Here is a 16,313-nt window from a genome sequence, read left to right on the forward strand (position 1 = left end):
ATCGGTGAGTTACCACATGGGGAGTCACGAATACATCACTGAAAGGGCAATCAGGAATACCTTCTTAATCAAGGAGTCAGGTTGGATCATTCAATTCTCAAACTAGGTAACTACTGCAACACAAGAATAGTGGACTGCACTTACCACAATGACAGCAGAGGGTACTGGGGAATGAACTCTCTAAATCGCGAACTGTTACTTCTTCAGTGTGGAATTGTGGCTTCGTTATAGGCGTTGGGGATGGAGGCTGTACCTTCGATTGCAGCAGAAGGTACAACAATATTAAAGAACTATTCAGAACACTAGGCAGTTAACCTATTTTATCCTATTATTGGAATGTCATAGTTTCTAGTCTTTAGTTGTGTTCCCGTTCTCTCATACGACAATAATGTGTTGTGTTTTCCCATGCTTTTGCTGCATTTTGTTTGTGATTCAAGGCCCCAAACTCCTGTTTCAATGTGCCTCCACGCATTTACTATTCTTTCTGTAGAGTAAACCTTGTGATTTACTTCCTACCCTCGACAGATAAGTTGTAAGCCATGAATGTCAGTGAAGGGTGCTTTGCTTCTGTATTAATTCTGGTTCATGAGGCTGATAATATATACTCACAATAATATTGCATCCACTACGTAACCCACCACTGCCTCCTCAAGACGAGTATATAATTACTATTCACACACCTATATCTAGTTGCGTAGGCTTACTATGTACTACTTTTGTCTCTTCAACGGAACCAATGTAGCCACAAGCTAACAAATCAAATATCTCAGTTACTCTCACCATGCAGAAATTTAGGATGAGTTGTTTTTACCTGCATTCTGGAAAGAAATGAAAACGACGTTGATATCATGAAAGACAGACAGTATGAACACCAACTCTTACTGGACAAAAATTAAGAACGAGAGATATCTTCTGAAACTCAGAGAACCTGGTTGATTCATTGAAACACGTTTGTAAAGTTTAAATTCCTTTATTTCTCTATTTTTCAGCATTAGATACGGCACCAGACATCCACGCTCACTGTGTGTTCTCATCATCAGCAGGGCAAACACTCGCTCTCACATGAAACTCTTTCTATATTGGGGGCTCTGTTTGTGCCTCGGATCTGATGGCTGTTGTTCCAACTGTTTGTACAGGTCCCTAAGCCCTTTAATCTCCTCTAGCACCTTCTGAGCTTGGCTCCAGCTAGAAGTGGCCTCCTCAAGTAGCCGTTCTGTCTCCTGCAAGATGCTTTCGCAGTCTGGCTTAGAGGAGTTCTCCTTTGTCTTTCTCCTGTCCTCCCCACAGGTCTGTGTCTCCGTTAGCAGTCTCTGAGTCTTTTCCATTTTCAGTGCAATGAGTTCCTGTATCCGTGAAAGCTGCTCGGTCTCTGTGGTGTTGAGGTGGGCCTCAACACCCTTTCTCAGCACTGCTCTGTGGGCAGAGTCCGAGCGAGAAAGGATTTCCTCCAAGGAGGCACATTTGTTCTTCTCAGAGTACGAGAGCTTTTTGGACACCTGAGGGGTGTAGGTGGTACCCTTGTCCGTGGAGTCAGTGTACTGTAAGCGCCTTTCCCAAGAAACTGGCTCTCTCCTTGGAAGACTCGATGAACGCCCCTGTTCAAGTGGGCGCGCATTCTCGGAATCAGATCGGCGCCGGGTGGAGGCCAACTGGGCCACGGATTTATCCAGATCCACCCGGAAACTCTCCTGGCAGGTCCCGTGGTCCTCTGAAGAGACATCTTCCTCTTGGATAAGATCTAAGGTCAACATTCCGTCAGAGTTTGAGGTAGATGCCTATAAATAAATAAGAGAAGTTTAGTCTTTATTGAAGAACTACAGAGAATGTCATTTACACATTTCAAATAAAAAGGCCTTTTACCCTGTTCAATTTCCATCCATTGCTAGCTAGGGAGGCTCTTCAAAGCCTCATCAAGGTTTTGGCAATCAACAAATGTAATTATATTGCCTATAGGGACGTGTGGCAAATGAATAGGAAGGAATGAACTCTTAATATAGAAATGTGCAAAATCACTTTACACTGGAAGTCAACACATCCTTTTTTTTTTTTTTTGTAAAATTTTTATTTTTGATTTGCAGAAAGAATAAACAGATAAACAAAGGGCTGCGGAGGAACCGCACATTACTCCATATCAGGGCAAATCATAGTGCATGCATCAGCAGTGTTCCAAATTATATTACAGGCAAATCCAGGCCAGGAGCGAGACAACTTAGCAACTAGGACCACAGTACCAATCGGCCTTCAAGCCCATCATTAGGCCAGGCCATCCAGGATAACCAGTGCTGCAATAAGCTGGGCCCCAATCCTCCAAGTCCCACACAAGCTGTGTAGATAAGCAGTCCGTGGACCCTCCACAGCCCATAAACCATGACAACCAACCGCCCCATCCCACCCCCACCCTCCCCCCCTGATGGTGACGCCATTCATTCAACACTCAGTCCACAACCATATTACACTTGAAAGAGGTGCATCGACCTCAATGAAGCCGGACATACCGCTGAGGGTAACCCCTTAGAGAGAAAGTCAACCAGGGGACCCCACTGATATCGGAAATTCTTATACTGGCCAAGGAAGATGTCCGCCACTCTTTCCAAACTGAGCAACCTCCAGAGTCGTGCATGCCACAGTGACACTGCCGGGGCATCCTTCTTTTTCCAGGCCGCGGCCAGCGTGAGCTTCGCAGCGCCGAGGCATAGCCACAAAATCTTTTTATCGGCCCTGGTCTGATAAACAAGTCCAGGGTCACGCAGCCCTAGCAGGACACAAGCCATAGACTCATCAATGGGATAAGTCAGCACTTCCTTTATATGTGAGAGGATTTCCTCCCAGTACGGACGGATCACCGGACAGTCCCACCAAATGTGGCGGAAGTCTCCTAGAAGTCCGCAGCCCCTCCAGCACTTATCCGAGGTCGCCGGGAAAATGCGGTGAAGCCTAGTCGGGCACATATACCATTGCATGACCGTTTTGAGGTGGGCTTCCCTCAGGTGCAAGGAATGGTTAAAGGTCGTCAGGTCCCGCCAAAGCGCCGACCATTCCACATCCGAGATATCTCGCCCCAGCATGTCTTCCCATTGCCCCATATATCGAGGTCGAGGAGCTACCGACGATTGAAGCAACAACTTGTATATGAAGGAAATGGCCCCCTTCATGGTGGACGTTCGTAAAATAAAGGCTTCAAACGGCGTCGGCGGTCTCGTAGCAGCCTCCACCACCCCAGGTGACGTAGCCCAGTGAAGCAGCTGGACATGCCGGAATTGTTCAGTCTGGGGGACCCCATAATCTCTCATACAGTTAGCGAAAGTTAGGGTGTCCAAGCCGTGGAACAAATGGGTCAACGCCCGACACCCCCCCTCCCTCCACACCGCAAACGGCCCTTCACGAAGCGCCGGAGGGAAAGCCGGGTTGCAATGCAAGGGCGTAAATGGCGAAGGGAACGTGGTCCAACGGTCGTCCGCCGCTAGCGAGTCCCACACCTTCAACACTGTGCTCGTAGGAGTGCTTATATATGCGTTGAGAGGGCGGTCCTTCTTCGGTTTCCAGGCTAAGTCCCAGATCGACCTGCCGGCAACGCAGCGGTCCATATGGAGCCAATGTTTCTCGGAGGTTTGTTGCGACCACTCCACCAACACTCGCAGTTGCGCGGCTTTGTAATATAACTGCAGGTCAGGGAGCCCCACTCCACCCTCAGATCTCAGCCGCCGAAGAACCGCATAGGAGACCCGTGCCTGACCCCCTTGCCAAACGAAACGCAATACATGGGTCTTGAGCCGCCGAAAGAAATCGCTGTCTATGGGGATAGGCAATGCCTGGAACAAATATAAGAATTTAGGGAGGAGAACCATCTTCACGGCATGAATTCTGCCCAGCCATGACAGAAATTTTGGTTTCCACCTATCCAATTCCGTCCGGGACTTCGCCAACAAAGATGGGAAATTGGCCTGGAACAGCCCGCCCACCGTCGGAGTCAGATGGACCCCCAGGTAGACAATCGAACCTGTGGCCCAGGCCAGCGGAGTCAGCGGCCGTACCCGATCCCTCTCGACCTGCGAAAGGGTAAGATTCAGGATGTAGGACTTGCTATAGTTGACCTTAAAACCGGCCACGGCCTCAAACTCCAATAAGACCTCCCTAATGTACTGCAGCGAGTTTTCCGGATCAGTAATAGAGAACAAGACGTCGTCCGCGAAAAGCGAAATCTTGTGCTGTTCCCCCGCAAATGGCAGACCTCGGATCCCGACGTGCTCCCGCACCGCTACCGCTAGCGGCTCGATGCTCAGCGCGAACAGCAGGGGAGACAGAGGACAACCCTGTCTAGTTCCCCGAGTGTGAGTAAAGAACGCTGACATATGACCATTCACCGCCACCCGGGACCGGGGGCAGCAGAAATTAGCCTTCACCATAGTGACGAAAGCCTCCGAAAAACCAAAGGCAGTCATGGTATTGAACAGAAACCCCCAGTCCACCCTATCGAAGGCCTTCTCGGCATCCAGGCCCACTAGGACCGCCGGAATACGAAATCTTTCTGCCTTTTCTATTAGATGCACCACCCGACGAGTGTTATCATGCGTCTGGCGCCCCTTGATGAAGCCAGACTGGTCTGGATGGATTAGCGCCGGCATAAGATCCTGTAGCCTACGTGCCAGGATCGCCGAGTATAGTTTGGCATCCAAATTAAGAAGCGCTATCGGGCGAAAGGAGGCGCATTGCGCTGGATCTTTCCCCGGCTTCGGCAAGACCGTAATCATCGCCTCCGCCAAGGAGCCAGTAGAGGAACCGGAGGTGGCCATGTCATTAAAAAGGGTGACCAAGAAATCGCAGATCTCGGAAGCGTAAGATTTATAAAACACAGCGGTGTAACCGTCCGGGCCAGGCGCCTTGTGAAGCTTCAAGTTCGCAATAGCTTCTAGCACCTCCTCCCTGGTAATCGGGGCCCCTAATAGCTCGTTCCATTCCCTGGACACCTGCGGAAGATGCAGACGCCCCAGGTACTCCCTCTGGGCAGCCGCTCCCAGCCTTTCCCCCTCGTATAGATCCGAGTAAAAGCGTCCGAAGATGGCCGCCTTTGTTTCGTCCCGGTGCTGCAACTGACCCATAGAATCGCGGATCCCCCCAATGTACTCACGTTCCCGCCTGTCACGAAGTTGTCGGGCCAAGTGCCTCCCCACCTTGTTACCACAAGAGTAGGACTGTCGGCCCAATCTCAGAAGTGTGAACTCAGCCCTGTTATTGTAATGTGCCCTCAATTTCCCCCGTACCGCCGTAAGAGGCCGGAGGGTCACCCTCGAGGGGTTGCGTTTATGCGCCCGCTCGAGAGAAGCCAGTTCAGCCTCCAGGGCCTCCCGGTCCCTACGTCGCAACCGATTGAGTTGTGCATTAAGGCCCAAACATGTGCCCCTGACGGACGCCTTAAAGGCATCCCACGTGTTGGATACAGAGGTATCGGACGGCGGATTGAGGGTAAAGAACTCCCTAATGGCCACCCGCAGCGCCTTGTTAGAAGCCTCGTCCCGAAGTACCGAAGCCGGGAAATACCATTTCCGTTGCCCGGTGTCTGCCGACGACCAGCGTAGAGTAAGCACCAGCATGCTGTGGTCCGAGACCGAGATGGGCAGTATGGTGGAGTCAAGGACATCTCCTCTAAGAGCCTGGCTGAGGAATACATGATCCAATCGTGAATATGAGTGGTGTACATGAGAATGAAACGTGTAATCTCTGGACGTTGGATGCATAAACCGCCACCCATCAACCAACCCCATGTCCGCAACCTTTTGCCGTGACAGCTCCGAGAACACACCAGTATCCGCCCTGCGAGCGCCTGAGCAGTCCAGCGCCCTGTCCCACACCAAATTACAGTCCCCCATGAGGAACAACCGCCCTTCAACAAAATCACCCACTTTATGCAGCAAGCCTTGCAAGAACTTATTCTGGCCAGTATTAGGAACATACATCACAACAAAAGTACACAGCCTCCCCCGCACCAGCCCTTTCACCATCAACCAACGGCCCTCCCTATCCGTGCGCACCGCCACAGGCTGAAAAAGCAGCGAAGCATGGAAGAGGAGGGCCACCCCCTTATGCTTCGTGGACGCAGAGGATCTGTATATTAGGGGATATGCCTTATGCTTAAGACGCAGCTCATCTTTGCGTGCAAGGTGAGTCTCCTGAAGTCCCACTATATCCAATTGGTGGTCCGTTATATATTTCCACACCTTTAGCCTTTTCTGCGGAGAGTTCAGTCCCTTAACATTCCATGTCCCTAAGCTAACAGGCATCGTGAGACAAAAAACTAGACTCCTCTATGACTCTGGAACATGCCCACCACCCCCGCCAGAAGGAACCCCGGTCACAACACATATGAAAAGCAGACTCCCGCCAATCCTTCACCCCACAATCCCAACCTCGAGCCCCGCGCCAAATCACCCCGCAACTCACATACCAACAGCGCCTCCCACCTTCCCTCTCACCACCACATGACACAATCCACAACACGTCCGCGTCACCACCAGAACCCCCCCACACCCCCAACCCCAACACCCCAAACAGCCCCCCCAAGACCCTCCCCCCCCCGGAAACCCCCAAACAACCCATCCAAAGTACCCAAAAGTCCTCCCAGGGCCGGCGAGGAGACAACAGCCGAAGTCCCCTGTAGGCCGAAGGAAAAGGGGACAGTGAAAGTGGAAACAAAACAAAAACAGTGCAGAAAATACTCATCAGTCCCAGTGGTCCACAGGTCACGAAACATCGACCACTCCGGGGACCGGTCAGGAAGACCATCTCGGTTCTTCCCAAGGTCACGGTCTGGGGAGTCTTCTCCGAAAGTACATCCATTCACCCAGACCGGGGGGGTCCATGCCCCTCCAGCGCCGATCCGTAGTATCAAGTCACCGTCACGCCGCTCCAGAGCTGGCCTGTGACGCCGGCACCGTTGCTGAAACTACTGATGCCACTGCATTTCCCCTCTCCTGCTGGCTGGCATCGCGGTCCGGACGCCCCCGCGCAGGAGAGGACCCCACTCTATGCCACGAGGAGGACCGACGTCGCCCCCGAGATGGGGACGCATTCGACCCCTGGGACGGTGCAACCTCCTCCAAACCCAAGAGCTCCCTCGCCTCCCGCAGGGAGCGCATCTGCATCAGTCGATTCTGCCACCTGAAGATGATCCTGAACGGGTGCCCCCAAGAGTAGGCGATGTTGCGTTCCCGCAGAAAGGAGGTCACCGGCCGGAAATCCCTCCTTTTTTGAAGTGTAGACGCTGCTAGGTCCTGGAAAAGCTGAGGACGATGGCCCCGAAATTGCAGCGAATCGATGGCCCGAGCCTTTCGGAGGATGCGCTCCTTCAATTGAAAGTTATGAACACAGACAAGGATGTCAGGGGGCAGCCCCCCCCCTCTCCTAGGCAAACCAACGCGATGAACCCTATCCATCTGGATATCCTTCACATCGTCCTCATCCAGGATCTGCAGCAACAGCTCCTGCACATAGCCTCGCAGGTCTCCCGACTCACCATCCCACGGTACCGCTTTAATGCGAATGTTATTCCGCCGGGAGCGGTTCTCAAGATCTTCCATGTGTGCCTGCAGGTCCAAGTTCTGCTCCGTGAGGCGAATGACGTCTTGCTGGAGTAAGTGGACATCATTGGCCGTGCTCAAATCATGGTCCTCAAGAGTCGCCACCCTTTCTCCAATCCCATCAACATCTCGCCGTACTTCCCGGAGATCAGAGGCCAGCTGCGCCCGCAGCTCGGAGATGTCCTCTTTGATGGAAGCAAAAAGTTCGGTCATAAAAGCCTTAGTGGCCGGGGCCTCGTCATCGGACATCCTGGGCGACCCACTTGCACCGGGGGACGCCGGCTGCTGCGACGATCTAGCTGCGCCGTCCTTCAGAACGCGTCCCTTGCGGGCCTGGTTAGCCATAATGTCGGGCGCCTTGCACCAGGGCGAACGCTCCACCAATCACCACCAGAACCAAGCAGTACCCAGAGCTGGGCCTGCAGGCGCAGTAGTTGGCCCCGGCGGGCAGCCCCACTCCGTGTCCGCCACACAGCTCCCGGCCAGAGGCTCCCAGCGAATCTCCGGCGCCCAGACACCAGGAGATAGGAGTGCGCAAAGCCCAGAAGTCAAGAGGCCCCCAGGCAGCTACGATAAGCCCTGGATAGGCGGTGCACGAAAGCAATCCAGACAGCAGAAGTCCAGGAGCGAGCGCTACGCACTCAAACAATCGGTCGAGCCAGGCAAAATGGCGGCGCCACGCTCCTCAACCAGAGCACCTCCGGGCCTCCAGGTACGCACCCCCAACAGCACCCCTAGCCCGCTCCAGCTCGCAGCGTATGACCGGAGCCCCCTCTGGAAGTCCGGGTACAGGCAATGAGCAGCCGCAGTCCCCTCGGCTCACACACCATCCATTCTGGCACCAAACGCAGCCGTTAAGGCCCTCCAACAGCGTAGGAGGCCGCGCCAGCCTCGATCGCTCCCGTCCTGCTGGAATCGTCGTCCACTGTTAGCACCCCCACAGGGCCTGCGCCTGTCTCCACGCATCAAGTCCAGCAGCCTCAGATCGGGTAAAAGCGGCCTCTGGGAAGCGCCCGGGGCCTCCACTACACCTCCTGGCCGGTGCCCCCGGGCCCCCACACTCCTCGCAGGTCAGGACCCTCCGCCGTGTAGGTACTCTCCCACAGCACCGGTGGCGCCGTGCCAGTCCACAAAAGGCCCGGGGCGTGTACCACCCCAGGAGCAGTCACGAGGCCGTCGCTGCACCAGGTGCCGGCAGCACCACCAATTCGTCCCTCGACGGGCCCCGTCAGCTGGTCGGCTCCCTCCGTACCTCCCCCGTCCAGAGCGGGGGGTCACGCACCAGGACTAGGCTCCCTGGGGCCCTCGCGGAGCCCGGTCCTCGCCGCACTACAGGTGCTACTCCGGACCCCGGCGGGGCACAGTGGCGCCGCCCCTCACCGAGGTCTCCGGAACCTCTCTGCTCTCCGTTCGCCACTCGCCGGCACCCCCAGGCCTCACCGGTGATTGCAGCCGCCCCTCGCCGCCTCCGCCGACAGCCCGCAGCCCAGGCGGGCCGAGGCAGAATGACCCAGGACGGGGCGGGGCGCAGGAAAGGGTCTCCTCCGTCGCGGTGGGCCCCGCGACTCGCCGGGCCGGCCTCCGCTAATCTAGCCCGGGGATCCACAGGCCGCAGAGCTCCGCCGGTCCCGCAGCTTCTCCGGGCGATCCCTCACCTCGCTGACGGCACCGCTCACCACCGCAGGACACCGGCGACCTCCGCCACCGAGTAGGGGCCGAGCTGGACACCAGGTGCCGCGCTATCAGCAGCTTTGCTGGATCGGCGCCGGAGAGGCAGGGAAAAGCGTCCTACTCCGACGCCATCTTGGTCACGCCCCCAACACATCCTTTTTTACTCGTCTTTTACAATAGACCGTTCGGATAGAACAATTCCTTGATCTATTTATTTTTCATCTAGGGTTCATACAGTTCCAGCTCCGAACCTGATAGCGAGAAAACATCATCGGAGTTGGAGTCTGTGTACCGATGCAATGTGGGTTTCTGGGTTTGTGACCTTCAGACATTCTGTGCACACTCGTTTCTACAACAAAGACCCTACCAAATAACACATTTGCAATATTCTGATCCCAACACTAGATGGCAGGAGGGAGAACTGCTTGTGATCTACAAAATCACATATTATAAACTTGCAAATGCCGCACCTGTGCCCTCGGATGACGGCAGGCCAATGTTTTGAAGTGACTCTTAACCGCTTCGACGCCATGAGTTGTGCCGCTCGCACGCTGATGACGAGCTGAGCTCGTCATGTAACGCGGGTTTTTTCAAATCGCAGCGCGCAGTGGGAAAACCGCTAGCGCGCATGCGGTTAAGGGTGTGCCTAAGCGGGTTTCTTCTGGTTCTCATCATCTATGATGTCAAGCAAGATGCTCCCCACATCAGGAAGGACCTATACATTGTTTCTTATGCACGTCTTCTTTCTTGACTGTCACCGCAAGGTTTACGTGAATTTCAGTCCCACAAAATCTCTTGCTCAACATAAGACTATGCTTGGGACTGTTTTTAAAACCTGGTCCCCTGCTCTTTCAGCAGAAAACAATAACGACCCTTTGTACAAATGACACTAGCTGGTACAGACACACTCTGAGATACCTGGTCTTTTTCTGAGCGCGTCCTCCTCCTCTTCCTCGTAATCCTATATGTCCCTCGCCCAGGACTATGAACCAGCCGGTCTCTCGATGACTTTGTCTTACAGTGTCACAAAGGGGGGGAGGGGGCAGAAGTTCAGGACCGTATACTAAAAGGTTGATCAATGAAGATAAGAATCAGGAGAGCCAAGTGCAAGCCCAAGGTTGGTAAAGTAAAGACTGCACCACAGCCACATCTTTAAGACATTTGGCAGCACCCTAGAGCTACCAGGTGTGATAGCATATGTCAGTGCCCTCAGAAACCCCACCCATTGAGTTCAGCCTCTTTTGAGTATCAGTAGTCCCAAGCTGTCAAAGTGATTCTGGGATCAAGTCGCTCATGTATATGTGAGTGCCGGGAAGGAAGTAGGGAGGCATCCACCGCTCTCTCCTGGGTGTTGCTTGAACCCCCTCACAATCTGATGTCACCCGCAAAAGCCCTGGTGAGGCTCACGGGGACGCACTGTGAAGCAACTCACTCTCCTTGTACTCTAATGCCTAACTCAAGCTCTGCAAAAAGATAGGAACACACTAGGAGAGGTCTAAAATAGCTTCTTTCTGCTCACTAAGTGTGCTGAAGTGCCTGTTTCTATTTGAGACTTAATACAGGTGATTAGCCTGCTTCTAAGTGCTCCCATATCTAAAATAAAAGGTACCTGAGGTAAAACTTACACATCACAGCCAACAGACTGATATGACCCCCCACCCTTCGGCTAAGAGTCACAGCTCCACCATTTCGACAATACAATGTTATTCCATGTCCTTCAAAACCACACAATTTGGCTGTGTCAAACTGACAAGGAGTCCAAAGCTTCGCTGTTACACCATTAGCATGGCCAACAGCTGACCTAAAATGACGGTAAAATGACAAATAGCGCTCAACAAGAAAACCAATTCTCTAAATATATTAATAGTACTCCACTCCACTCCCTGATGTTTGTATTAGTTGCGCTTTCAGCTTTGCCTCCTCTCCATCCTAACTTACCGGAAGAACTAGGGCTCTCAATAGGTTTGTTAATAATGGAGAACAAGGATTACAAGTTCCTCCTTTTTCAGTACATTGCTATATCAAGTTCCTTTACACTTCATTCCCACCAGTCTTGCATATACCCTCTATGCCAAAGGCTGCAGTACCACCCGAAAGGCAACTGTGATCATGATAGCAGCCTTGTTTTCTCAAAACGTCTGAATGACAAGATTTCCCCTTCTTGGCCTTGGGTCTTAAGGATCACTTTTAAGGGATTTCATGAACAACAGCATCTTTTGAAATAGAAGAGATTATTGGATGCAAAGACAGGGAACTAAGGGGGTCATTTAGTGTTTGGTAGAGCGGTATCAATGCCGTAAATTGACGGTGCTCCTGCCCCCAGCAAAACTGCAGTTCCCCCTCTCTGTTTACAATCGAGGAAGGTTTGAGTTTACACAGATGAGCCAGTTTAGGCTCAATGGATGTGATCCCAACTCTTGGCCTGGTGGCCCCTCCATCAGACGGCTGCTAGGTCACAATGGTGCATGCACCCCCTATTTAGGGCATGGTGACTGTCACTTCTTTTCTATACCAGGGACTTTCATGAGACGTAATGAGGTCCCGAATAGGGAAAAGGGAAGTCTAATGGCCCCTAAGTGCAGGGAGAAAACTCCAGCATATAAGGGTCATTATATTTGTGTTTTCTGAACTTCCACTCTGAGACGTTGGTTCAGAAAACAAAAACCTTTCCAGAGTGGGTACATCAAACACAGCACCAGCTTGGCAAGGGATGCTGCCTTCAATGGTGCCAGAACAGCAGCAGGTCCACTGAAGGCACAGAGATCCCTGCCAGGCAGATGGGGATCTCTAAATGTGGCAGGTCGTCCTCCGCCAGGGGAGTGGAAGCCACTACCTCCCATGACCAACCAGGCCAACAGGCTGCTGGCCAGCTAACTCCATATCTGGATACTCTATCAACAACTACTATACTGTGTCCTTTTAGCTAAATGATCATTCCTTTTGAAGATGACTGGCCAGGGTTACGTTCGACGTAGCACTCTCTTGATCTACGATAAATCTTGGAACTTCCAGGGCCTTTTTTAAGAATTTCACAAATAGTCGCCCTGCCTGTGCAGCTAAAGAAAAAGACAGACTGTTTAACTGGTATTTCTAATTGGCCTCACAATGCTGAACTGGCCAGCAGGGAGTTTTTATTAACCCGTGAGCACTTTGAGAAGACTTAACTGCAAGACTATTTGATTTTGCTCAGGATTCAGCTGAGAGCAAACATACAGAATGTTTTGTATTCGTAATTCATATTAAAATATATGATTTAAAATTTATGGAAAAAATACATTTATGAATGTCCAGAAGAAGGTAGACTTGAAAACATTTTCTCCAAACGCATTGTGTTGACAGGGATTTAAATACATAATGTACCAGCACTGACTGATTGTCTATGAATAATTAATTCATAATTGCAGCCTATACTTCTCCTAATATATCCCCTAGCCCAACCTTTTGACTCATCTCAAACTTTTTTCTACTACTCTTTACAATGTACTACCCTATCTCTCACCCTATACATCTATCAATATATCCTCTACATCCACTCTCATTTATCCCAACCCCCATACCTATACTATGATCCCCAAAATAACCCTTTCTAGACTCTCTCCTACTCTACCCCTCCTTGCATCATCTGACACCTCTTTTACTATACCGATCCCCTAAAACAAACCTTTCTAAACCCTTCCCTCTTACTCTTCCCCTCAAAAAAACCTTTTTACTCATCCAAAATCCTCCTCCTACTGCCATGACCTAAAAAATATATATATCTCACTCTTCTGTCCCTCCACTATCCTTTTCAATAAAAATAACAGACTAACATGTTCACTTCTCAAATTCCATTTTCCACTATGTCAATTCACCACCAATCCTTTATGGGTTCCAGAGTAGCGTGCTACTCGCCAATAAAGCATTTCAACACCCCATAAGGGTTACCAGTGCTATATAAATGCAAACCTTTTTCCCTTTTCTACCCCTGCTCAACCCTTCTCAATCCAAATAACTGACTAACATATCCACCACTCAAATTACTTTTATGTTTTGCCATACTAATTCAACAGTAATCCTTAGGGGTTCAGAGTAGTGTGCTACTCGCCAATAAAGTGCTTCAAAGCCCCATCAAGGGGTAGCAAGGGCTATATAAATACAAACCTCTTTCCTTCTTCTATCCGGCGCTTCCTAAAGTGGCGGCGGCGGTAAGGATGGCCACAGATTATGGGGCATCGGCTTTGCTGGTGCTCCTGGATCTGATGGCTGCCTTTGATACGGTTAATCATTTATGGCTGGTCAGCGCCTCCAGGACATTGGAATCGGAGGGGCAGTCCTTGCCTGGCTAAAGTCTTTTCATAAAAACCGTACGCAAAGAGTCTCGCTGAAACCCTATTTGTCTGAACCTAAAAGTTTATGGTGTGGGGTGCCCCAGGGCTCGGCATTGAGTCTGCTTCTTTTTAATATTTACCTGGCACCATTGTTCACGCTTATAGCAAACTGGGGCGTGAGGGCGATATCTTACGCCGATGATACACAGTTGGTGTTCTCTTTTAAAGATCAGACGACTGATTCTTTAAACAATTTTAAAGGCTGCCTGAAGGACATAGCTCTTTGGATGAATAATAACCAACTTAAACTCAATGCGGAGAAAACTGAGGTATTATTCCTTGGCAAGATCCTGCCACCTGCAGCAGATCTGTGGTGGCCAATGGAGATAGGCATTCCAGCCGGCATAGTAAAAAATGTGGGTGTAAAATGGGAGGCTGATCTCTCCATCTCGGCACAGATACAGCAAGTAACAGCTGCCTGTTTCAGCAGGCTGAGACACCTGCGAACATTTCTACATTTGATGCCAGAAGACTCTCGCCGGGTCATAGTTCATGCCATGGTGACATCTAGGCTGGAGTATGCCAATGTTCATTACCTGGGCTTGCCAGCGTATCTAATAAAAAAACTACAGATGATATAGAATGCGGCTGCAAGATTGATTGGGCGCACATCAAACAGCTGCACTGGCTACCGGTGAAAAAAAGAATTGAATTCAAAGCCCTAACGTTAGCTTTCCGGTCAGTTCACAGGAGGTGTCCCAGCTATCTGAGACAACGTTTATGTATCTACAGACAGAATCGCACCTTGAGGTCCAACTCCCTAAATTTACTTTGTATTCAGCGAGTTAAGAAAGCCTGACTCGGCGGCATATCATTTACAGTGGGGGCGTCCAAGCTTTGGAACTCTGCCCAACTGCATACGCCTGATTAAATCTGAATCACTATTCAGGAAAGCTGTAAAAACATGGCTTTTTAGCTTGGTCTAAACTGCTCTCGGGACCCGACATGACACTGTCTGGCTACTCACTGTTGATTGCTTCTATAGCATCGGGACACTTCTGCTGGAGGTAACTGTTCGCGCTCAACAAAGGGGCTTTATTATTATTATTATTATTATTAACTGATTAACATATCCACCACTCAAATTACTTCATACTTCACTATACTAATGTTCAACACTAATCCTTTATGGGTTCCGGAGTAGCATCCTACTCACCAAAAAAGCGCTTCAACACCCATTAGGGGTAACAGGTGCTACATGAATGCAAACCTTTCTTCCCTTTTATTCCTCCGCTATCCTTCTCACTCCAAATAACTGACTAATGTCCACCACTCAAATTACTTTCATATTTCACCATACTAATTCAGCACTAATTCTCTATGGGTTTCTGGAATAGCGTGCTTCAACACCCCATCAGGGTTAACAAGCGCTAAATAAATACAAACCTTTTTTTTCCTCTTCTATCCTTCTGCTATCTTTCCGAATCCAAATAACGGACTAACCTATCCACCACTTAAAATGTACTTGCATGTTTCACTGTACTAATTCAACACTAATCCTCTATGGGTCCTGGAGTAGCGTTCTACTCGCCGGAAAAGCGCTTTGACACCTCGTCAGGGGTAGTAAGCGCTATATAAATGCAATTACAATACAATACAATACAATTGGACAGTGAAATGAATTGGTAGATATGTCTACAACCTACGGCAAATATTATGGTGTAGTTTTAAATTCTTCCTTACAATTGTGTTTTTTATGGAGCACGATACATATGTCAAATAACTCAAGAGGGTTTTGATTATAATAATTATAAATATATATTTTTATATGATATCAATGTATATTTTACGGTGTTGATATACATTTCTAAAAGCACAGCTGCTGAGTGTGTGTGTGTTTATAAGTGAATGTATTTGGTTAGTACAGATTTTCACCTAGGAGAGCATTTTCTTTAGTTTTAGTTTACAAACCCTGTTCCCTTGGTTAGATGAGTAGCTCTTTCTTATTGATTATTCAAGATTTGGAGTAAGCCAAGACCATTGGATTTTACAAATATTATAGCTGGATTACACTTATATGGGCTTTCCGTTAGCCCTCTTCTTCTATTGGTTGGTTGTTACATCATTCACGTTTTCTCCCACCCACTTAAGCATGCAACATTGGGGCAGTGTGCCACCAGGCCACTTCAGTTACAGGCTAACTTCACGGTGACGGATGGCATTCTACTCTTTCACATGAAACACATCCGCACAAATAGTGGTTCCATTCAATGCCTCAGGCTACTACAGCAATGTTCACTTTTTGTCTCCAAAAATATTTAGGTTTTAACCCGTATATTTTTACATTGTGGGGCCCAACTGCCCCCACAAACAATGACGTTTTACAAAAAACTATGACAAAACAAAACAAGGAATGACAAGGTCAAAAGGCTGGCAGCTAGCCTGGCGGCTTTTGAATCTTTCTGGCCTGTTTCGTGCTACATTTATTGTAAAATAACGTGTGAATTTGTGTTTGAGAGACCTCTGTCCCTCATTTCATGTTAAATGGAACACCCTTCAGGCCAACAACCACGCAAGCCAAGATTTAAAAATAAAAACAAATGATAAGGAAGATTTTGGCTTCAGTCTTTGGGCGGCAGTAGAATGGTCCGAATAGAGGATGAAACTCTTCTTCATGTTACCCTCTTCTGTCCGGCCTATGGCAACATTCGGGGAAAGTGGATAATCCAGTTGTGCAACAACTTGGGAATTAAGAACTACCTTG

At 49.9% G+C, this 16,313-nt stretch overlaps 1 protein-coding gene across 1 annotated transcript in view; it reads right to left on the reverse strand.

The window, feature by feature from the left end:
• Window positions 1–981: 981 nt before the first annotated feature.
• The window catches only part of PLEKHO1 (pleckstrin homology domain containing O1), a 145,879-nt gene continuing 130,547 nt past the window's right edge, over window positions 982–16,313 (reverse strand). Inside the window, exon 6 of the mRNA XM_078670863.1 lies at window positions 982–1,775. Coding sequence (XP_078526989.1) covers window positions 1,059–1,775 — 717 coding nt within the window. The 3' untranslated portion in view covers window positions 982–1,058. The remainder of the gene's footprint in view (window positions 1,776–16,313) is intronic.

The sequence above is a fragment of the Lissotriton helveticus genome, chromosome 12 (genome assembly GCF_964261635.1).
Source record: "Lissotriton helveticus chromosome 12, aLisHel1.1, whole genome shotgun sequence".
NCBI classification, from domain to species: domain Eukaryota; kingdom Metazoa; phylum Chordata; class Amphibia; order Caudata; family Salamandridae; genus Lissotriton; species Lissotriton helveticus.